The following is a 24,270-nucleotide window of genomic DNA, read 5'->3' as shown; positions in this document are numbered from 1 at the left end:
AAAAAGAGATATTTACACCCTTCAATAGCGATGTGTCATTCAAATATCAAATTTTTGCAAGAGTCTGCATTTGGTAAGAACGAGATGTAAAACTCATATTTTACACTATTCAATAAGAGATTGTTAAATCAGTATTTTACTTAAAATTCAATATATCTTATCACACCTGATAACATCTCAATAAACTCATAATTTGGTTGGATTTAAATATGGATATTAGAATTGATTGGGTGTAGTTGTACTTATTCTTAAATATGTAATAAGATGATATGACATGTTGAGATTGGAAGAGTAAAACATAGGTTTTACACTAGATCCTTACAAAATTTAATCTCATTTTTGCAAATAAAATATGACTCATGTTAACGAGTATCCTTAAGGCAATTGTTAACAAATCATATTAGAAAATATTTGAAACCACTTTCATTGGAAATATAAAAAGCTGTCAACAAAATTAATTACTTTATCATTTTTTTCATAAAATATTTCTAAAAATAGTTCCTAAATCAATGTCTTTAAGGCATTTGTTAATATTTCCCATAAAATATTAGGGACTATTACACTGGATCACACTCTCACTCAAATAGTGTCACTTAATAAAATAAGAGTCCAAATTTAGTAAGGATGTGGTGTAAAATTCATGTTTTACACTATCTAATAAGAGATTGACAAATCAGTATTTTATATAAAATTCAATACATCCTACCACACCTAATAAAGTCTCAATAAACTCCCAATTTGGTTGGATTTATATATGGGTATTAGAATTGATTGAGTATGGTTATGCTTATTTTTAAACATGTGATAAGATGATGTGTCATGTTGAGATTGAAGGAGTAAAACATGAGTTTTACAGAATTTAATCTCATAAAATAATCAAAAAGTTAAAATGAATTAAATGACCTAGTCCGGGCATAGAACCCTCTTTGCCTCTTTTTCTATGCAGAAACACATGGTATTATTTATCCTTGTTCTATCACTCTGCCCTCAAGGCTCCAAACAACCTACTATGTGGTTCAATTTAAAAATTGAGCCACTTAAAAGAACCAAAAATTTGAGAGGTTAAGGTATTGAGATCATACCAAAAATCAATCCATCGGATGTTAGATTGTGATGACATCATTAATAATTTAAAATTAAAATTAAAAAAAAATGAAAGAAATTTGTAAAAAATTGAGCAATCTTAACTAAAAAAAAAAATCTAGAGAAATTAGATAATGTTCAAGTATATATATTTTTACAAGCTTTATATAAGAAAAAATAGAAAATAATAAAGCATAAAAAACATTAAAATTATAATTATTCCTTCAGACATAAAACATAATTGTGTAAACAAAAATAATAATTTTGATGTTTCACATATAGTAATGCTATAAACACATTAAATCACAATGAATACAGATGATTTTAATTATATCTTACAAAAAATTTATATATTTTTCTTTTAGAGAGGGCTAAGTTCAACAACATATAACATACTAGTTGTAAGTAATATGAAGAGTTTATTTATTTTGTTGGTCACATTTGTAAGTTTAGGAATTGCTAGGTTCGAGATGTGCACTTCATAAAAATATTGTGTCACAATATCAATAGCCCTAACATGCCTAGGGTTGCCTCACGTCATTAATAACATGTTTAAGAAAGGCGGGTCAATGATCACATGTATATGCATAAGGCTTTTTGTTCATAAAAAAAAAAATAATAATAATAAATTTATTAAAAAAAGGGGTGGAGGTGGGGGGGAGTGTGTGACCCAATAACTAGCTTGCAGGATATGGTGTAAGAAACCTTTTGTACGATGCTTCACGTCCTATCAAACGATTTTTTCAAAGCAAACATGTTGTTTGAACTTTGAACCGTGCTCAGACTGAACGATTTGGTATAGATATGCATACTGTGTCTCTGTCATTGTAAAACTAAAATCTATTCTAACCTCATCTATCATTGCATCTCCACAGTCCAATACTTTATTTTACTAAATGGTGGAATTTGTTAAAGCTTTAATCCTAGCCGTGGCCTAAGGTAAGGTGATTCATTATCGTCATATCTTTTCATTCTTGGAAGCGAGATTCTTATGAGACTTATTAACAGAGAAGTTGATCAGAAAAATATCTCAGCAATTAAAGTGGCCAGCACAGCTCCCCCCATTTCAAGACTTTGTTATGTTGATGATGTGATTATTTTCTGCAAAGCAAAGCACTCTGAACTAGTTAGTCTAAAAAAATGTTTGGAAAAGTATTGCTCTTGGTCTGGCCAGCTTATAAGCATAGAAAAATCTGGTGCTTTCCCATCAGAAGGAGTTAGTATTAATTTTTTGCGCTAAGTAAAATGCTGCTGGGGTCTTAATTCCCTTCCCCAAAGTACCACTTATCTTGCAATTCCCCAAGAAGTTATGCGATCAGCTAGATTCAGTGGTTCGTGGATTCTGGTGGAACCCCAAAACGAAGTCAGGTCATTTCTGGACTCCTATTGCTTGGTCTACTCTATGTAGATCTCAGAAGGAAGGTGGTTTGGGTTTTAGGAACTTTTGGGATTTCAATCAAGCCATTATTTCCAAATTAGCTTGGTGGATTTTGTCGAGTAAGAATTGTTTGTGTGTCACTGTTTTAAAGGCAAAATATAAGGTAAGACACAATTGGTTAAACCACTGCTTCTTGAGTAAGGCTTCTCCGGTTTGGAAAAGTTTGTCAGGTGTTAAGCATCTCATCTCTAAGGCAGCTTGCATGTTGGTGGGGGATGGTAATTCCATAAGGATTTGGGAGGATCCTTGGGTTCCAGATTGTCAAAGGTTCATTCCTACTCCAAAGAATGGTGTTGACCCGAATGGTATTCTCTTAGTTTCTCAACTTTTTAATTTTGATTTTTCTGGTTGGGATGTTCATAAATTAAATTGGTGGTTTGGAAACTCCATAGTTAATCTTATTTTGAAAATTCCTATTTTTCCAACTAGTAACAAAGATCAGTGGGCATGGACTTACACAAGCTCTGGGGAATTGTAAGTTAAGTCGGCTTATTAGAGCTGCAGGGAATTAATGCAACATAATATTGACCCCTTTTGGAATTGTATTTGGAAAGCTAAACTCCATGAGAGGCACAAAATGATGATTTGGAGGATTGCTACAGGTTGCTTGCCCACCAAAGATAAGCTAAGCAGGTTTGTTGATATTGATGATGTTTATTGTCCCCTCTGTAGGTTGGAAACTGAAACCTCCCTTCATCTTTTTGCTCTTTGTCCAGTAGCTAAGGTAGTTTGGTTCAGTAGTAAATGGGGGCTGAGAATGGATTCTTTGGGATTCTCTTCGGAAGTGGATTTCATTCAATTTTTGTGTTCACCCCCATTTTCCAACCAGCTTAGTCAAAAGAATGAGCTCTTGTTATTTGGGGCCATTCTTTGTGATGGAATTTGGAAGCTTAGAAACGAAGTGATTTTTGAAGACCTTCCCTTGAGATGTGATGAACTAATAGCTAGAGTTTGGAAGTTATTTATGGAATTTAAAATCTCTAGACCGGTTGCTACTGCATTTGTAAATATCACTCATCCTTTGCAGCCTTGGTCCCCTCCAAGGCGTCTATCTGTTAAAATTAATGTTGATGCAGCTATTGGTCCAAATCATTCATCCTTAGCCTTGGTGGCTAGAGACTGGAGAGGGGACTTGGTTTTTGCTTGCTCTCAAAAAGCGAAAACCACATTCCCTCTCCAGGCAGAGGCTGAAGCTGTGAGATGGGCTATCTCTTTGGTTGCAAAGTTGGAGGCTGACAATGTTATTATTGAGATAGATTCTAAGATTTGTCATGATGCTATTCATGAGCTGATTTTGCCCCCGCCTTGGAGAATTGCTTCAATCTTAGCAGATATGCAGTCTCTTCTTGTAACCTTTTCTAATGTGTCTGTCTTTTGGGTTCCTAGGCTAGCTAATATGGCAGCTCATTCCCTAACTAAGTGGTCTCTAGCTAGTAATTTTTTTGGTTCTTTTGATTGGGGTAGCTGTCCTCTTTGTTTTGCTTCTGTAATTAAGAAGGAAAGGCTTGGCTAGCCTTTGTTTGTTTTTTGTTTCTCTGTTCAATAAAATCTTTATTTTCCATAAAAAAAAAAAAAAAAAAAAACTTCCAATTACCAAATCAAGCACAATATAATAAGTAAAGCAATAAAGAGATAACGTGGCATTGGTAACGAAATGGAAAACCGATGGAGAACATTTTTCAAGGGATAAACCTCTAAGGGGGTAACATGTATACTCCTACAAAACAATTCACTATAATCAATTAAGTTTAAATCTGCTAGCAGCTAGTTGCTAGTAGACTCTACAACACTGTAGACTTCTCGTTGATGCCTCCACAACAACTCCAGAGCCTTTTTCCTCCACCTCACCATATTTCTTTGGTTTTACATGGTCTTGTTAAAAATAAACCTTATCCAAAAACTATTATCAATGGCCTTCGAGGTTTTTTTTTTTTTTTTTTTTTTTTTTTTTTTTTTTTTTTTTTTTTTTTTTTTCCTTTTATTTTGGATTATTCATTGTAGAAACAATAGTCCAACGTCCATATTCAAATAATTGAAGCTGTCAAATATGGCAAAGTTTTTTAATTTCTAAATATTTACTTATGCTTTTTTTTTATTACTACTTAAGCTCATTTCTTGTGTGTCTGTGGAGAGAGAGAATTTGGAGGTGGGGGGATGGGGGTATAAAATTCTCACTTTATAAGATTCCCAATATATTATTTTGGGTTCAAGTGATAGATATTGTGATACTTCATTTATGTGGTTCAAATCCCGCCTAACTCTCCCTCGCTATCTACCTAATTCAAAAAATCAAAAAAAAAAAAATATATATATATATATATATATATATATTGTTTTGGCTAGAAGATACTTATCATTAATATCTTTAATGACAAAATTAAAAAATTCCTAATGGAAGAAATGCCCCTACAATTGTTTGAGATTGAGATGCTGAGAGATTTGCCATTTTCTTTGTATGTACATGTTGTCTTCAAAAGAATTAGAAAAATTAAAAATTAAAATAAAGGGTAAGAATAAAAATCTTCTACTTTTTACATTTTCTTGGTCGATTTTTTTTCTTTTATCTTTTCTTCTCTCTTTTAGCTATGAACTTGGTAAAGAGGTTTTCTATTGAATTCTATTTCACAGCATTTTGGTCCATTTCGGTCTATTCAGTCCACTTGTTTTAATTTGGTCCATTTCAGTCTACTTTAGTCTATTCAGTCTATTTCGGTCTACTGTATTCCATTCGGTCCTCTTCAGTCTATTCAGTCCTTTTAGTCCATTTCAATTAACCTCGGTCCATTAGGTCTATTTTAGTTCACTTTGGTCTATTTCAGTCCACTTTGGTCAACTAGTCCCATTTCGGTCCATTTTGGTCCATTCAGTCCAAGTGCCACTTCGGTCCGCTTTAATCCCAATTTTTGTTCCACATATATTTAATGAATCCAAACTCATTTCAAACTTATATATTTATTTATTTTATTTTGGTTTAAAAAAAAAAACAGCTTTACCTACATAAAAAATAAAATAAAAAAGCTCATACCTTTGAGATTTTTAATTCCCCAATTAACAACAGCATCAAATTTAAACTCAATCTGGTTCACCAAATTCATAATTAAAACTTGCAGTCGAATTCTTTAAATAAAGGGACATTCAAAGAATAGGTTCCAGGTGATCACTACATTTAATTTGGCTCATGCAAAGAATTCAAATATAATACATGTTAAAAAACAAAAACAAAAAATCTTTCATAACCATGCCAGCCCAACCTAGTTAGAGGAATAAGTGTCTTAAAAACTATACAATAGTGAGACATTATTATATGCAACAGATTTTGCAAATAGTGTTAGAACACAAACATAAAAGCAGTTGGAAATCCATTCACCTACAACAACTCTACACAAAAATATGGGAATACAATAATTTTTCTATTTTAAATTCATGCATCATCCAAAGAGCTCTCGCATTTATCTATTTTTACAACTAAACCAAGAGAACCCAGATCAAAACCAAATCAAACCAACCCCTTCCCACACAAATCAAAATCCACAACATTCAACACCCTTTTAGGGACTGAGTTACATTAGGGCCCACAGGAGCCATCCCCCCCCCCCCCCCCCCCCAACAAGAAACAAATAGAATATATATATATATATATATATTTTATAAAAAGCTCTATACAAATTCATTATTTTTTTAAAAAAATAATGTATGAAAATTTTAAAGTGTTTTAATATAATTAAAAATAACAAGATTACAAATAGATGGTAATTTTAATAAATCTCCCTCTCAAATTTCTTATTTTTGTGAAAATAATACATGAAAATTATTAAGTGATTATAATATAATTCTATTTAAGGCATGCAGGTAAATAAAATTTATTGTTAAATCCAAAATAAAATACTTATTTGGTATGATAAATAAATATTGTCTAGAGAGTTCTATTTTTTGTCACTTTGAATTATGTTTTTAATATGTTTAGTTTTTATAATTTTCTTGAGTACTTAAATTTTATTTTCTTCAATTTCTTGTTATATTTCTTACTTTTATAGTATTTAATTGATTTATGGGATAGAAAAGAGCGCAAAGTCACATAAGATATCAGTTGAAAAGAAAAATGATTTTTTTATATATATAATTTTTAGAGTGTGTTAACCCTTTAGTATATTCTTCAAGTTTGTAGAATTGTGAGTGGTAAATAATTTTTTTTTTTTTGAAATTAAACTCCAAAATTTTAAGCAAAGCAAAAATTATCTCATAATAAGTTAAAAATATATTACAAATAACATATAAATACTTTATTTAAATTCAATTTTTTATATAAAATTTGTAGATATTATATATATATATATATATATATATGTATATAATCAAAACTTATACAATTTAATATGAAAGATAGTATCTTTTTCTTTTTGAGAAATGAAAGATAGTATCTAAATAAAACATATGATATTATAGAAATTAAAAAGAAGAAATTAGACTAAGAAATTCTCAATAATTTTAGTTTAGTTATCTCTTACCAAATATGAAAAATTTGCTCAAATTTTTAGGTGAATAGTAAACACACAATTATTTACGACCTTGTGTGTATGTGTGTGTGTTTATGTGTGCGTGTGATTTGAATTTTATATAATTTTATTTTGGTCCTAGAGGTTAGCCCCCTAAGTTAAGAATTTTGGCTCCATACCTGCATCTTCCTTTTGCCTATAAGTTTTAAAAGTTTTAAATTCAGGTAGATTCCAGGTGAATAAACTACGTAATTCTTAGAACACAAAAATTGAGGTTCTAATGGTCGAGATAGAACTTGAGCCTCTAAGACTCGAGTTCTAGGTGGATGTCATATGGAAAAAAGCCAACTCAGAACATAGAAATCGAGCTTAAAGGCTTGAGTTTTGAGGAATAAATCAAGTTTCTGAAACTTAAGATGCTAGTTTGGTATATACTTTCAAAACGTAACTATATAGTCTGGAGATTGATGTTAGATGCCAATTTTCCCCTACTTTTAAGTGGTGTGCAAAATTGAAAAAATTAAGTAGCAAAATAGATATAGGCTAATGTGAGGTCCAAAACGGGAGTATTTTGCTACACAGTTTGAAAATGTATGGTTTAACTATGCACTTCAAAAATTAAGGCTAAACTGGCCTGTTTGGTAAGCATTTTCAAAAATATGTTTTCAGTTTTTAAATAACATTACATGTATTTTCACACATTTTTTCACCCACACGTATATCAAAAAAATACAAATAATATTACTTAAACTCTTCTACCAAACGAGCCTATTTCGGACTTATCCTAACCCAAACGAAACGATGTAGTTTGGTAAATCCAGATCTCTCCATTTGCCAAACACCCCGCTTATAGACAAAATTAACCTTATCACCGTCGGGGATAGATAATAAACCCAATTCAATCGAACTTCCTTCCAAACACCGACTTCCTACGGCCCTTTTCCCCTCGAAACCCGATTCGATTTTATTCCTTCCTTCTCTTTCCCAGAAAAAAAGTAAAATTCATTCGGATAACTGTGGCTTCGGCTTCAGCTTTTTCCTTGCTTGCTTTGCAACCCGAAGGTTAGTATATTTAATTTTAATCTTATTATCTGAATATGTTCAGAATTAACACTATCTTTCAATTTTAGAACTTATTATAATTGTTTTCTTATTTTTTAATGGATTTTTTTATTATGAAAAGTTCGGGTTTTTTTTAGAGGTCCAAATTTCTGAATAGGTGAAGTAGAAGCTGAGTAGGGGTTTTTGAAAATTAGAAATATTTTTAGTATGTTCTAAATGGTCCACCAAAAAAAAAAAGGAAGTTTAATTGGTTCAAATGGTGAAGAAGCTATTCACTACAAATCTATAAACTAAATATGGTTTTGGTCACACAATGTTTATATAGTATAACAAAATTTGTTCTTATGTAAGTAATATTGTGATGCAGGTGCAGCATAGTGATCTTCTTTTTTTGGGTTTGGAATTCTGTTTCCATTTTAAACTATTTAATCTTTGGTTGTATAGACAGTTAGACACATTGTGGCCAAATAAGTGAAAGATATGGATAATGCCCATGATCAGCCACTCCCTCCGGGTGTTCAATCTTTGCCAAACTATTCAACTAACCCAGCTCCTTACCCGCCCCCTCAACATTTTGATTATGCCGCAAGACCTCAGTATCACTCTAGCAACACGGGAAATTATGTCCTTCCGCTTCCTTATTCTAATTCAACCTTTACTCCTGCTACTCAAAGCTCATATCCGCATAATGGGACATCAAATGGTTATGCTCCTCAATGGTCAGGTCACATCCCAAATAACTTTCATAATGGCTATGCTTCTCAACTGGGTTCAGTACAACATGGTGCCTACCTCATTGAGCAGCAACCGCAAAACCAAACTGCAGTCGGGGAAATGCCTCTGCATAAGGATAACCAGAAACCTCAAGATATGGGGCATTTTGATGGAAATGATCAGAAGAACGCTGACTCAGTTTATCGAGAATCTAATTCTAATTTTTCGCACGAAGAGTACAAAAGTGCAGTAGATGTTCCTGATGCATCTACTAGCAACTCGGGACTTCATGTTAAAAATGACAGTGAGGTTGAAACTGCCGCTCAGGATGCTGTGTTGCGTGAACAGGTACATATGCCTTATGATATCTAGGATATGCTTACATGTTTGATTACTTTATATATGATTAGTTTGTTCCTATTTGGTTTAACAGGAAATTGTCACCCAAAATGTCATACAAAGTCAAAGGTACGTACTAGTTTGTCCCCGATAGTATGTATGCCATTCTTGATTTCATAATGCTAGAATTGATAGCATATGAGACTTACATAACTGTGTTCTGTAACTCAGAGAGGCAAGAGGTGCTGGTGGACCTCCTAAGGATAATACAGACATTTTCTCTGAACGTCATGATCCCAATGCTCTGAAGGTAAAATTTGCAGATCTATGTTGGGTTGCTTTGATGTTTTGTTTGTCTGTTTTTTTTTAATGAATTTATACATAGATCACTTATTATTCTAAAAATATTATCAATTTTTACATTTTATTTGTGAGTATCCTTACAGGAACATCTACTGAAGATGACTTCAGAACATCGTGCTGAAATGGCTTCAAAGCGGGGGAAGGCAACCCATCATGAAGAAGGTTGGTAGTTAGTGTTATCCTTCTCATTTATCTACATTTGATATATCTTTGACACCTGCATTTATGTAGACTGTTATATCTTTGACATCTTTCAATTTTAGAGGCCGACCCTAATGATTATATGCTATTGGTAAGTTTGATAACATGATGATTCTACTTATAAAAAATAAAAAAAATAACATAAAATGATAATTCTCTATGGTCACATTAGAGGAGTGTGATAAATAAAGGCTGGTAGCTAAATATTAAGAATGGATACTTTTTGGTCTTTGCCAGATTCTTACATGGGTATCCTCCTTAATAACTGGACAGATAAAGATGGCAAAACAACAAAGAGTCCTAGGAATAGAAGCGTCAAAGGTCCTATGAGAAGAAAATCAGGCAGGGAAGGGGGGCCTGAGGTTGTAAAATAGGTTTTACTAGATTTAGCCCTTCTCTTGGCATAAGAAGAGTACTTTAGAACTAATTGCTGCAATATAATATGATTGAGTTCTACTTTTGTTCCATTCATTTAATCTGAAGGGTCTCCTTTTATTGTCAATATATGTCTCAATCCAGCTTTAGCAAAAGTGCCAAATCCTCAATTCTGTTCCTGATCCAGTCAAGCTAAAGTACGGGAATATGGAATGAATCATGTCTCTGATTTGAAGCTGGCTTGAATTTAAAAGAATGAAAACCCACTATTATCAAAATGTGATATGATAAATTCTGCAATGTAATTTTCCAGGGGAAGGGTATATTGAGCTGGACTATGTAACAGGCCTCAAGTCTCTGTTACCAAAGGAGAGCATGACAGTTTAAAGTACTATTTATGTAAAAAAAGCTATTCATTAATTGCAGTGATTGGTGGTGTTGAAACTTGTAGCTAGTCTAATAGATTTTCTCTTTTTATATTTGCTCTTGTAATGTTCTTCATCAGATTGAAAGTGATAGAAATGAAGAGAAAAGAACCATGAAGGATAGTATTGGTGGTCTTGGGACTTGAGACTAAAATAAGATCCCGGGGGGAGACCTAACCATTGAAACTTGTTTGGGCGATGCTGTACGAGGTGGTAGATGTTTTACCTTGTTGGAAAGCTTGTATATGGGAGGCATAATAATAGTGTCATATGGTCTGGGATTCTCCATTTTGTCGTGGATAAATTGGAGGGAGTGGAATAGTCACTCCTTTGAAGTTGTGGAGAGATCTGGGATTGCACTTATTGCTGCTTTTTTGTTCTTTTCGATTGAACATTGTACAATGTTATTTTTATTTATTTATGGCCGGGGGGGGGGGGGGGGGGGGTTGGGGTGGGGGAGAGTTGTAATTATTTATTTATTTGATTTTATGGACCATTTAAATCTATAATTGTAATCTTTAGGGAAAAATAAGACATTGAAACTAGAACACCCATAGAGGAAAAGCAGAGAAGTTATAACTTGGTCATGTTTGCATATCATGAAGAAGAAATATTAAAGCTGTAAACTGCCCTGAAATTTATGAGAAAAATACCCATCCATGCAACTTATTTAAAATTGCCACTAAAATTTTCTGAGGAACACATTATGTTGATATTGTCAAAAATCACTTGATACTGCTTGCTTACAACTTATTTGTTATGGGGAGGTTGATAAACTGGTGTGGAATCATTTAGAAAAAAGGGTTTCCAGGTAAAGAGCTATTATAACACTTTGAGAGGGAGGGGGGGGGGGGGGGGGGGGTTGGGGGTTGCGTAGAATTTCCTTTGGTGAGTATTTGGAGAGTTTGTGCCCTGTCTAGAGTGGTTTTCTTTTCTTGGTGTGTGCTATTGGATAGGATCTTAACAGTGGACAACTTAAGGAAACAGGGTTTTTTTTATAGGTACAACTTAAGGAAACGGGGTTAATTGTTACCCAATGGTGTTTCATGTGTAAAGCTAATGGAGAGGATGCAAACCATCTATTCCTACATTGCTCCGTGGCTTCAGACCTATGGCTATTGATATTCTGTTTATTTGGGGTTCATTGGGTGATGCCTTCGGTTCGGGAATTTTGTGGTGTGGAAGGAGGGCTGGACTGGTAGGGGAGGTATTGGGATGATGTGGCAAGCTGTTCCGTTGTGTCTTTTGTGGTGTTTTTGGCGTGAGCAGAATGCTTGGTGCTTTGAGGGAGATGAACCCAGTGAAGGTATTGGGATAGCTGTTCCATTGTGTCTTTTGTGGTGTCTTTGGTGTGAGTGGAATGCTCAGTGCTTTGAGGGAGATGAACTCAGTGTGGTTAAGTTGAAATATATCTTCCTGAAGACCCTATATGAGTGGGCCTCTCTGACTTCCTCGTTTTCTGTGGATGTGTTTCTTGATTTTTTTGGAGTCTTGAGCTTTCAGTAGTTTCTGTTTTTCTGTTCTTTTCATTTTTGAGTTGCCTTTTGTATATTGCCCGTGTACTTGGGCTTGCTTTCTGGCTTTTAATGAAATTATTTACTTTTCTCCACAAAAAAAAAACTGCTTGCTTACAACAAAAAATGATGTTTAACTGACTACCAGATCAAAAATTCTCTTTTTGAAATAACCTTAACATTATAAGTTGTTGGTTGAAATTTCTATGTTTCACATTACAAATTGATATGCCATATTTGAAATATCAGCAAGCAACAAGAGTCTTTTTTTATTATTTGAAATTAATCCAAGAGCATTTTTGGAAAATGTGCTAATTCATGCTTTGATGTCAGGTAACATAGAAATTGGAAATGGGTATGGTGTACCAGGTGGAGGTGCTTATTATGGTGCTCAAAAGCCTAATATTGATACCCCCAGTAAGTCAAAAGAATTGCCTGATTACCTTAAGCAGAAGTTGAAAGCAAGAGGTATTCTTAAGGATGATACAGAAAAAGGCTCTCCTGTAAGTACCAATTATGCTAGTTTAACTTACTTATGATTTGGACTTATTATGCTCTTTTAGGTCAGATTTGGATCTGCATTTCTCAACTTTAAAACATGGGGCCTTTTATGCTATATCTTCATGAACTTTCATCCTACTGTCAATTTACTGCTTGCATTTCCCATTGTACCAATGTCCCCCTTAAACTTTGAGATTGTGTCAAATTATTTGTTGGTTAAAATCAACAATAATATGTCACAAATACAACATATGCTTGTGAGCCCTGTCTTATGAATTTTGTTTTTATTATAACATGTCATAATAACCATTATGACAATGGAGGCATGGGCAATGGTGAAGTAGAGGAAGAGAATGTCAAGGAATTGGAAATCCTCAAAACCCATGTAATCTTCAATCAAGAGCAGGATCTCTCTTTAGGTTTTGTTTCTTTCTTTTCTCTAAATTTCGAGAGAGAGAGATGTCCAATTTGTACCAAGTTGTTTTCTCAACCCTTAAAAGATTCAGTAATAGAGTAAAACTTCTTTTTATCAACAGTTTTTTGGGGAGACTCTGATTTATATTTTTTTGGAACTCTCTGTCCTTTTTATTGCTTCAGTGTCAATGCTGTTTATTTTAGTTTTGGTGGTTTTTCTCATATCAGTTTGTCATTGGGATGTCAATGAAATTATTGATGTGTTACTTAATAGGAATCAGTATCATCAATTTTGGTGTTGGTGGTTTTGCTTATATCCAGCTGACATTGTCAAGAGTCAAGCTGAGGCAATTCTAGGTTTATTCCCCTTTTTTTTCCTTGGGGGGGGGTTGTGGGTTGTGCTGGCATTGAATCAAATGGAAGTTAAGGGGGTATATTGGCATCTTTAATGAAATTTCAAGGGGCTTAAACATAAAAACCCTGATAAAGTGATTTCTTTACAAGTTTATCTTTTCAATATACCAAATTTTATTGCTCAACAGCATACCTGTGAATTTGATTTTCAGAAGTTGGAGACTGGTTCAACTCAACTAGTGGATGATGGAAAGCTGCCTCTTGGATGGGTATGATCAAATGCCGTAGACATGTTTTCTATTCTCTCTCTCTTGGGGGGCTTTTTGTGTTAGAATTGAGTGCTGTATAGAATTCTTATACCCAGGCCTGAATGATTGGGAATAGGATTTTATATATTTAGAAAAAGCAGAGTTGAGTCAATTACTCATTAATTGTTAAATAATATACAAGTAGTACAAGATTCATGATTGGTAATTAGTGTAATGAAACTATCTGGTGTGGGACTTATGGGAAAAGTGATTGGCCATTTTTCAATGAAAGATAAAAGCAATGTAAATATGCAGAAATGCATTTTTAACCTTTAAATTGGGATAATTTTCTTTCTTAGAAATTATGTATGATAATAAACAGATAAGTGCATTGCTATGCCTGATAAGTTTGTTATTGTTTCTATTCTATTTTATTGGTCTTTTGTAATTCTTACTTTTGAAGGGAACATCAATTATTGCTTTTGACTTTTAAACAAGATGTTACTTTCCAAAACTTCCCTTTTTTTGGTACTTTAGTCTACTCTTTGTTTAAATGCTTAGGGTAGTTTTGTGAAGTTGTAATTGTGTGTTCTAGTTTTGGAATAAGATCTATTATGGGACATCCCAAAAAAGGACAAAAAAATAAAAAAGGAATTAAGAGTGTATTATTGTAAATTTGATCAGAATATAATTCATATATATGTAAAATATGATACAATATAAATAATTCATTGTGCCAATTATGTTGTCAAAATATTTGCATCAGATTTCAAGCTTGTTAGAGAGCCAATATTGTATTAGTATGACAGCATTGTTTTCTTCTAGAAGAACTGTGTTATATACGCTTCTAGAAGAGTCTAGAATTTTCTAGTGGTAAGATGTCACTCACCAGCTGTCATAGTCAAGAGTATTCTTTATTCCTTGTAACTAACTCTCCTATACCTATCAAAATATAGTTGATGGGAGGCTAGATAGGAATTTTTTATCTCCTCTTTTTTTAATCTTCCTCATTGAATTCTTTTCTAAATACTTCAATAACATGGTATCAGAACCATATCTCTCATTTATTCTCTGAGTGCAATTTTTATTTTTGCTCCTTCCATTCTGAGCCTTCATCCCATTTTTATTGTTCTTGGTTAGTCTGGTGGTTGGTCCAGTTAGTGGTATCTATTAGTGGTGAGGTGGATGAAGACTCTAGTCTTCACCACCAGTGTTTTTGCCATGGTCCAGTAGTTGAAGCACCACCTAAACAACCACAACCACAACAGCAACAACCTCATCCACAACCAGCATCACAGTTGCTGAAGCCTGTTAATGTTGGTTGTGGATGAGGTTGTTGCTGTTGTGGTTGTGGTTGTTTAGGTGGTGCTTCATGGTAGTTGGTGGTCTCTGAGGGGGTTCTGTGGTTTCTAAGGGGATTAGTGGCATTTTCTGGTCACTCACAGTGGTTTTTGTCAATTCCAACATTGGCGGTGGTTTCTGGTCATCAATGTCATGTTCTAACATCAAAGCTGTGGTTGCCAGCCATTTTTGAGTCTTGTCAGCAGCGGTGTTGTTCATTGAAGTGGAAAAGGAAGCCTTCTGTTTGGTTACATGTATTGCTAGTCCATATCCAAAATAAGGATAACCTTATCCACTACTGAGTTCAGACTTGTCGACCTGTTTGGTTACATGTTTTGCCCTATCCATTAAAAGTATAACTTTATCTTGGCATAGCACATTTAGGCCAGCCAAATCAGGCAAGTCCAACCCATACCCAAATCAACCCAAGCCCGACCCAGATCCAATTGGGTCCTACCTAAAGCTTTCTTGGATCAACAAAGGTTTCAGTTTTTCAATTGGTTCGCATCAAGTCTCAGTCGGTTTAGGGGACTTTTGGCTGCCACGAGGTCTTCTGGCTGATTCAGTAAAGTTTTTGTCAATACAGACTGAGCTTCAGCTGATTTTGTGTATATCTGCATTAATTTTCATTGATTGACCCTTTTAAGGTATTGTTCCTTCCTCTTTTAGCCATTTTGGGGGCTTGGATTTCTGAATTTTCTACTCCAGTTGTTAGCATGATGAATACTGAGCTTGAACTTAGTTTTTCATTGGCTACCCTAAACTCTCCCATGACATCTATCAAGTTCAACGGTAAAAAATTAGGCAAAAATACAAATTTCACCTGCTAAGTTTGGTCAATTGTCATTTGGCAAATAATGGAAGATTTTGGAATTGAAGTACTGTGCTTGCTTTGAGAAGAAGGGTGAAGAATTAAAGATGCAAATGTGAAATACTAAATATGAAGATAAATAAGGATGAAAAACTGTGAAGTGGCTAACTGATTAAGAAGCTTCAGTTAAATCTAGTAAATGTCAGCTATTTGTCAAATTTTGGGTGGGTTATAGATTTTTGATACTCGTTTGCTTGAAATAGATTTATTACAATGTCATGGACTGTTAAAGCTGATACTAATAGCTTTGTTCTTTTTATGCATCTGGTGCTTTTAAAATCATTTCATAGAACTTTTTGTTGGAACTTTGAGGTTAACTTTTAGTTACATATGAAATCTCATAAGAAAAGGAAGGAATTTATGATACCCTTATTTTTTTTTTTTTTTAAATGTCCAAGTTAGGGACTTAAGGTGTGTACATGAATGCATGCTTGTGCAGGCTTTTCTGCTGCAACTTTTTTCTTACATGAACTTTATTAGTTGTCTCAGTTCTCAGTTTTTCAAAGTTGTGAACTTGTAGTCTTCTCTAAATTTCTTAGTATGGCTTTCTTTGATGCTTCTAAAACCTTTATGAAATTCTGATGTAGGTGGAGGCAAAAGACCCTGCTAGTGGTGCTTTATATTATTACAATGAAACGACTGGGAAGAGTCAGTGGGAAAGACCTGTTGGAGCATCTGCTGTCACACAGCATCCATCACCTTCATCTCTTCCAGAGAGTTGGGTGGAGTCTTTGGATGAAACAACAGGTATGCGATAATCTGTGTGCATATCATGATCATCCTACTGTGTTTAGTTACCATGAAGAAATGAGAGGAAAAAATGAATACATAGAATTGTATTTCTTAGTTGTGGGAACATTGTGTAAAAGTTTCAGTTGTTGCTAAATTCAGATTCTATAGTGAATGATTTTTAGGTACTGATGGTGAATATGAGTTTATTATAATTTTGGGGGAATTTCCTACCATGAGTTTCTGTCAGTGACTAGCACTTGAAAGTAAATTTCATACATGGTGTCCATGTCCTTTAATTTTTGGTGCAAGCCGCTTCTGAGGTCCACTGTTAAAGGTATTATCCTGCTCATGACAATATTCTTCATGGAAGCACAATTATGGTTTACCTTATTTCTTTGACTACATTTGTGGTAAAAATACTGGTAAACAACAGAATGTAACTGGATTACTACTTGTAGACACCAAGAATATTTAAAATCATTTGCAACCTTCATTTCTAATTCCCTTCTTACCTGAACTTTATGCTCTCTATACAGGCCATAAATATTATTACAATACGAGGACCCATGTGTCGCAATGGGAGCACCCTGATTCCTCACGGCAGGTTGCTTCAAAAGATTATGACAGCATGCTCCCCCAGAGTGGTGCTGATGTGAATCAGAGCGATCGATCATCCGAGCTAGAGAAGTGCATGGGATGTGGTGGCTGGGGAGTAGGCCTTGTACAGATGTGGGGTTACTGCAATCATTGCACACGGTGAGATAATGCCTCTTGTTCACTAGAGATCTATTGATTGGATTTTCTTATTACTTTTTTAGTTTAATACAATGCATTGGTTCTACTAAATAAAGATGTTGGTTTAAGTAAGGAGGTGAGAGAGTTTGACTTTAGATAGGATATAATTGTTGAAAAAAATGTGGCTAACCCCATTAGTTGAAGAGGTTCTATAAAGTTGGCCTCTATTTAATTGGGGATTAATTTTTTACTTGAGTTGAGTTTTGTTTTTTTGAAAAGTAAATAATTAATTAAATAATAGAAGAAGTATGCTCAAATATACGGGAAGTGTACTAGAACTTCTCCAAAAATTACACTCTAAAAATCCAGATGGTCAAGGAATTCCAAAAAAGAAGTGATGCTCTGCTGCTTGTTATTGTTCAATGAAGAATAGGACTTCATATTGTCAGGAAGTTGTTAATTGCAGTTTGCATTGTATGATAAATTTCTTTTTGACTAGGCTTGCAAGTCATAAGATTAAAATGACCTTTGGCTGTTTTGTGTTATTCTGCATGAAGTAATCCTTTTTCAATAAATTTTTCTTACCTATGAAAAAAAAAGACCTTTGGTGACCAGTGGAATTGACATTATAGCCTCGTGAAGGCTCTGGAATTGGTAATATTGTATTATGCAGCTCTTGCAATCCTCCATTTCAGAAATTTTTACCCTTTTAAGTATGGAGTTATAGTATGGCTTCTGATTTTTATTGACTTGCAATTGGGAACGACTAAATTAGTGCAAGGAAATATTTGCATAAGGTAATTGCTCCATGTCATAGGATATTCTTTTTTTCTTCCTGTTTTTTTTTTAAATCTAGTATAGATAATAATATCTTGGGATTGTGAGTTATAGGTTTGACTTTTTAATTCCCATTGCTCAAACCATGTCTTCTAGGAAAGTGACGATGATCTTCCCAGTGAATGACATAATATTTCTGCTGGCCATTAGAATCCTCTTTTGCCCAATTTGTATTGTTATTTTTTTTCCCTCTCATGTTCTATAGATGAGCAATATATAGTATTCCTTTATTTTTTTGTTACCAAATACTTTTTCAAATGCAGAGTTCTCAATCTTCCGCAATGCCAATACTTGTCAACCAGATCAAGTGACCAGCAGCAGACCAACAATTCTGAAAAACCAAGGTACTCTATCTTATGTGGGATTCAGATATTGCTTAAATGTGGGGTTCACTACAATCAATGTATGTACATTCGTATGCACGTGTGTATGTCTGTGTGTGCCCGCGCGCCGGGGGGGGGGGGGGGGGGGGCATCCCATCAATCTTGATGGATACAACTCTTTTTGAAAAATTAGGACACGACAATGAATATTTTATCAAAATAAATGAAAACTATTAGAAAAATCTTTAAAAAACACATCTAAAGTTGGGAACTTTTTGAAATAAAAAATTATATATTATTTTCCTCTCAGCACACCGAGGACACACACGCAGAGTGTCCTGGTGTGTCTGAGCTTGAGACACATTCCGTGTCCTGGGGATTTGGGAGTGTTTGTGCTTCTTAGTCTTTAAGTAATCTCACCAATTCGCGTGAAAATGGATGAGGTTCCATCAACATTGACGAAGCACAAGGCCTATCACAGAGTATCCCTATATATTTATATACTCCAATGAGCTCTAGCTCAATTGGTATTTTCTCCCTTTATAAATCCTAGGTGAAAGGTGAGGTTGTGGGTTTAAGACCAATCGGGTGTGTGTAACTTTTTTTTTTGATAATTTATATACAGATTTGCTGGAAATGATTGCTACTTTGTATGCATAGCACATGACATGCAATGACAACTTAATTTAGAATTATCTGAATGATAAGAAATTCAGTGTTACTAATCAGCTACACATTAAACTAAGAAACTACATTATATTTATATGAATAAAGCTATCCTCCTATATGTTTTGTGGATATTGCCATTGCCTGGGCTTCTCCTCGACCAGAATTACTCCTCTTTTAGCATTAAAAATGTGGGTACTATAGTGATGTCGCTACAAAACAAAAAACAAAAAGCAAAAACTCTCTTGGTGACCAAAAGCTCCCGCTGCCCAGGATGTCACTTTCTGGTTAACACCCTACTCTCTGGCCATTGTCTCTGATAGAAAACATCTTAATCAATTTGTGGCAGACTTTTGGTTATTGTAGTGAACTTTTGACTCCCTCCCCCTAAAAAAAGTGAATTTTATATTGCTTAGATTCAAATGAGAAATATTTGATAAATTCTAGCAAAATTTCCAGTTTTCAGAAACTAAAAACAGAAATTTCTCTCCATAATTCATTAATTATTGTGATCTTTTTAAAAAAGATTTGGAGAGAATTTATTATTAAATTTTGTTGAGCTACAATCTAAGTTATTGCTTTTCAGTCTATGATTTGATGGATGCTTGTAACTTATGTATTTGAATTTTGGTTTGCTGCTGTATACCTGGGTGACTCATTTTCATGACTTTGAATAAAATTTTCTTTACTTATATAAAAAAAAAAAAAAAGTCATTGCTTTTCAGTTTTCAATCACAAGCTTGTTTGATCTGATTGATGGTTTAGGTGGATATTGAAGATGCTAATTGGAATTTAACTTTTTAAATGTTTATTCCCATCTAGTTATACGTAATGAAAATGAAAGTACAGCTCGGGAGACGCGTTTTGAGTGCATGAAAGCAACTTTCTTATTCCTATCTGTACCTCCTTTGTCACTCTGTCAGCATCTTCTCTGTCCTCTCTGCTGTCCAATGTCGCTAAAGCTCAACCAAATTTACTGATTTGGACAGTGTGGGATCAAAATTGTAGTAAAAAATAGTGTCATACAATATAAATATTACCATAGTGACACTGCCCAAGGTACAGCCAAGACTGAAGAAGTTGCTGCTGAATGTGACATTTAAAGGAGCCTTGCATTTTATGAAAAAATATTTGTTAGCTAGTAGCATGATCAATCACAATTAATGAATAAAAAACCAATCATAATTTGGACATACGGGTGGCAAAAAAGAGAGCTCAAGCCTTGGTGAGATGGCAAGTGCCTTCCTCCAAATGTGACAGGTCGCAAGTTTGAGTCAGGGAATCAGTCTCTCCAAAAAATTGGAGGTAAGGCTGCCTACCATGACCCCTCTTAGACCCTGCAAAAATGGGAGTTTTGTGCACTGGGTGCGACCTAGTGTGGCAAAATAGAAGGCATTGCACAGGTTACATGCTAGTTTGGAATGAAATTATGGGCAAGTTCTATGGCTTCATATGCCTTATTTAAATCTTACCCTCATCATTATGTTTGATTGAGAGTGGCCATGGAGAGAATAGATTTTCTAGTTAAGTTTGTTTTCCAACAAAATTACTACAGTATTCTACTTTTTATGAGGAAAGAGGGTTTTATTGGCACTAGAAGAATGGTGACAATACTCACATGTAGGAGGTTAGCATTCCTCCTCCCTGTCTCCCTCTGAGAGAATTGATTGATTACACTATGGGTTTCCAGGTCCAATTGGAAGCCTCCTATGGGAAAAGGAAGTAAAAGAAGTGGTAGGAAACGTGCTTATGCTGATGATGATGAGTTGGACCCCATGGACCCAAGCTCTTATTCAGATGCTCCTCGTGGTGGCTGGTATGTTTAGATATTTGATTTAACTATTCTTATATGCACTTTGCAAAAACGAGGGATTTTATTTATTTATTATTATTATTTTTCTGGTATATGCTGAATAGCAGTATATTTGGCATATATACCAGGAGAAGTGCCTGAATGACTAATGTTATATGATGTTTTGCAGGGTTGTAGGCCTAAAAGGAGTGCAGCCACGAGCAGCTGATACAACTGCCACGGTATGCTAATTGCTTTTGCTTTGAGGATTACTTTTAATTTTTTGGTCCTTTTTTTCACTTATCAAAGAAAAAAAAAAATTTGTCCTTTTTTTCATTTGATCTACTAGAGATAGAGTTGAATGGCAAGAAGGATCATATCTTTCTCAATAGTTGGCAACAATCATTTGGATATTTTTTTGAGTTAAGTTTGGTCTGGTTGCCCATCTTCATGTGCATGATGAAGGTATTAGTGAAAAAGGTTAGGTGTCTGTGGTTTGAACCCTCCTCTCCCTTCCCCTCAATCTACCTATCAAAAAGAAAAATATTAGGGATCTTCACCTCTTGAGATGGAGGACATGGGAAGAGTGACAAGAACTCAGTTATAGACTGGAAGTAGTTCTTGCCATAATGTTTATTCTACTGGCTTGGCTATGTGATCTTGCATACTTCATATCTGATAAACTTTGACCAGTTAGTACTCCCTGGACTTTGCTTTCCGTGGTTTGCTTTGATATCTACGTGGTTTGCTTTGATATCTAATCCACTTGGAAGTGAGTCAGCACTGCAGTAAGGCTTTCTCTCTATATTTTTCACAACCAATAAAGAAAAAACACTGCAGTTTGGGCTCAGACTTGGTACTAAATTAGTACATTTTCGTCATCTTCTCCATTCAAATATAGTATTAGTTCTTACATGGTACTGACAAGGTTGGATGTACATTTTTGAGAAGCGAGGAGGTGGCAGTTGAGAACAATAATGCAATCTATGTTTTGTGTATATCTTGATGTTGGTTTGCAAAACAAGAGGATGGGCGTTACTTAAGTTGACTAAGAGAATGCTGTTCTGCAACTGCATGAGTGATGCGTCTACAATGCCTATTGACTTTATTCCATGGAAGTTTCAATGATGTGCAGACAATCGCACATTATTTATTAAATAAATGGCCTTTTTTAGATTGTATTCATCCTCATGATTGACCATGGAGTTCAGCATATTACAATTTATCCTGCATCTTCATTGCAAACCTGTCTTCCCTAAGGGGGCCATGGTAGGAAACATGCACGCACTGAAAATACAGAGTTTTGTACAATCTGAGGTTTTAGCATCAGCACTTCCTCGATGGTGTCTCATACTTAAGGTAAAATGGTAATTAATTAATTATTCATTTATTTTCTGTGTTTCAGGGTCCTCTCTTTCAACAGCGTCCATACCCATCTCCAGGAGCAGTCTTACGAAAAAATGCTGAAATTGCTTCACAAACGAAGAAATCCAGCCCTCACTTTGCAGCTATATCCAAGAAAGGGGATGGGAGTGACGGGCTTGGTGATGCTGATTGAGATTTTGGTTGTTGGAGTAACCTTCAGTTTAGGTTATGCTGTTTCAGCAAGTGGGACAAACATGTCATAGTTTTGTCTTGTTTGTCTCTGATCAAGTAAAGGATAGCAATTTCATCAGCAACTCAAGGTGTTGTCAGTGTATGAAGCAATACTTCCTGTAGCTTGCGCTGCAAGTACAAATGGATGATTGGTTGGTTGCTAATTGGAAGGACTAAGAGTCTCTCATCTTGGAAGCTGGGCTCATTGATATCACTTTAGCATCTTGGCTTGCATTGAACAATCCACAGGTGGAACCAGAAACGTTTCCATTGGGCGTAGCATTCTCCCAAAATAGCCTTGAAATGGAAAAAGGATTAGAAAATTCCATATACCTTTTCCTTGATCTGACACAATTCGTGGTTTATCTTCAAATGATGGCCGGAGGGTGTTTTATGATATGAAATTCAATGGGCAACCTGTAATCTCTATTATTTTTTGAAATGTGAAGTAGATAGTGCTAGTGTTCTAAGGTTATACATATATACGTATATATTTAAATACCACTAGTTCTAACGCAAAAAGCGACTGATATTTGTTTAGGAAAATTTGTTCATTCAAGTTTAGTTAATTGGATGTAACTCAACCTTTACTTAACCAAGGAAGAGAAGTTTAATAACTTAGTAGCTACGGTAATTCATAGATCTCCTGCTGAAAAATTTTTAAATATTACCTGTGGTATCATTAAAATGTGCAGTTATTTTGTAATACTTTATTGACATCTATCTTCCCATTGGTTAGGCTTTATGACCTATTTATGTATACTTTCAGGGAATTTGATGATTTGGTAAGTACCCCCCAAAAAAAATTGTTTTACCGTAAAGTTTAAAAAATTTGTTCCACCTTAAAGTTTATGCTATGTGAATGGACCCAAACCCAAATGAGGATTGAATGAGAAAATTAGAGAAGGAACAAGAAAATGTTAGGGTAGAACGATCTTTTCTCCACCTCATTCTTAGTAGACGATGTTTTTACTTAGTAGGTGATGTTGACACTTGTTCCATTTTCAATTTCTGTTAAACTTAACAAAAATGGCTCATGGAACTGATCGCATATGAGGTAAGTATTACAAAATAAAACACATGTTGGCACCATATTTTAAGGTTATTTACATAAGTTAAGGCTTAAGCAAATTTATACAACCTCAAGTTATATCTTAAAGTTCCCTTTATCTATTTTCACTTTTTAGCATAAGCCATAATGTATAATTGTGCGAAAAACCAGCTTCTTGATAGTGAAGCTTCACTTCACATCTATGAAAAGCTTGAGCAGCCTCTAAAATGTAAAGGAAAATAAACACTTTATAAATATTATCAAAACTATATTTTTTAAAAGTTATCTCAATTATTGAGATAGAAATTAAACTATATATCTCTTATTCAACAATTAGAAAATTTACCCGTTGAGTTAACCAAAATTTACAAATAATATCTTACCTTTATATGCACGAATAAGAGTTTTTTAGTTTTTTTAAGAAAAAGTTTTGACAAAAACCAACTAATTTTTTAGAATTGGCCATGTGTTAATTGTATTAAAGGGAATTTTGTAGGAATTGAAGCAAGTAGCAGGAGAAAGCAAATTTTATGGGGAGGCAGCGGATTACATGAATGAAACGTAGACCCAATGTCCATTTGGGAATAGCTTATCTAGTTTTTAGCTGAAATTTTTTTACTAAGAATATGCTAAAATATACTTGTGCCTTGAAATTTTTTGAAAAAGTGAAAAAATGTGAAAAAAAAGTGAGATTTTAAAAAACTATACATAAATGTTGTGTTTGACATGGCTTGAAAAGCTAGCTTTATTTAACTTATTTTTGCTACTATTCATGAATATCACTGCACTTTTTGGTGTTATT

General features: G+C 34.3%; 2 protein-coding genes across 4 annotated transcripts; both read left to right on the top strand.

Moving 5' to 3' along the window:
* Positions 1–3,098: 3,098 nt before the first annotated feature.
* Positions 3,099–4,034, top strand: LOC126691303 (uncharacterized). Its single transcript, XM_050386355.1, has one exon. It carries the CDS (start codon positions 3,099–3,101, stop codon positions 4,032–4,034), a length of 936 nt encoding a protein of 311 aa, XP_050242312.1.
* Positions 4,035–7,897: 3,863 nt separating this feature from the next.
* On the top strand, positions 7,898–23,034 carry LOC126693244 (uncharacterized). 3 transcript variants are annotated; one of them, XM_050389157.1, is made up of 13 exons: positions 7,899–8,076; positions 8,521–9,138; positions 9,224–9,258; positions 9,361–9,439; positions 9,576–9,654; positions 12,341–12,510; positions 13,489–13,545; positions 16,324–16,483; positions 17,005–17,224; positions 18,304–18,384; positions 20,720–20,845; positions 21,012–21,063; positions 22,227–23,034. In XM_050389157.1, exons 2-13 carry the CDS (start codon positions 8,557–8,559, stop codon positions 22,377–22,379), a joined length of 1,794 nt encoding a protein of 597 aa, XP_050245114.1. In that variant the 5' UTR covers positions 7,899–8,076; positions 8,521–8,556; the 3' UTR covers positions 22,380–23,034. The 3 variants fall into 3 exon arrangements, with proteins under 3 accessions (XP_050245115.1, XP_050245114.1, XP_050245113.1); XM_050389156.1 differs by having other exon boundaries at positions 8,444–9,138; XM_050389158.1 differs by lacking the exon at positions 13,489–13,545 and having other exon boundaries at positions 7,898–8,076; positions 8,444–9,138.
* The last annotated feature ends 1,236 nt before the right edge of the window (positions 23,035–24,270 follow it).

This window comes from Quercus robur, chromosome 7, assembly GCF_932294415.1.
Source record: "Quercus robur chromosome 7, dhQueRobu3.1, whole genome shotgun sequence".
In the NCBI taxonomy this organism is placed as follows: Eukaryota; Viridiplantae; Streptophyta; class Magnoliopsida; order Fagales; family Fagaceae; genus Quercus; species Quercus robur.
Note: the sequence above shows the minus strand (reverse complement) of the source record. Positions and strands in the feature narration are given on the sequence as shown.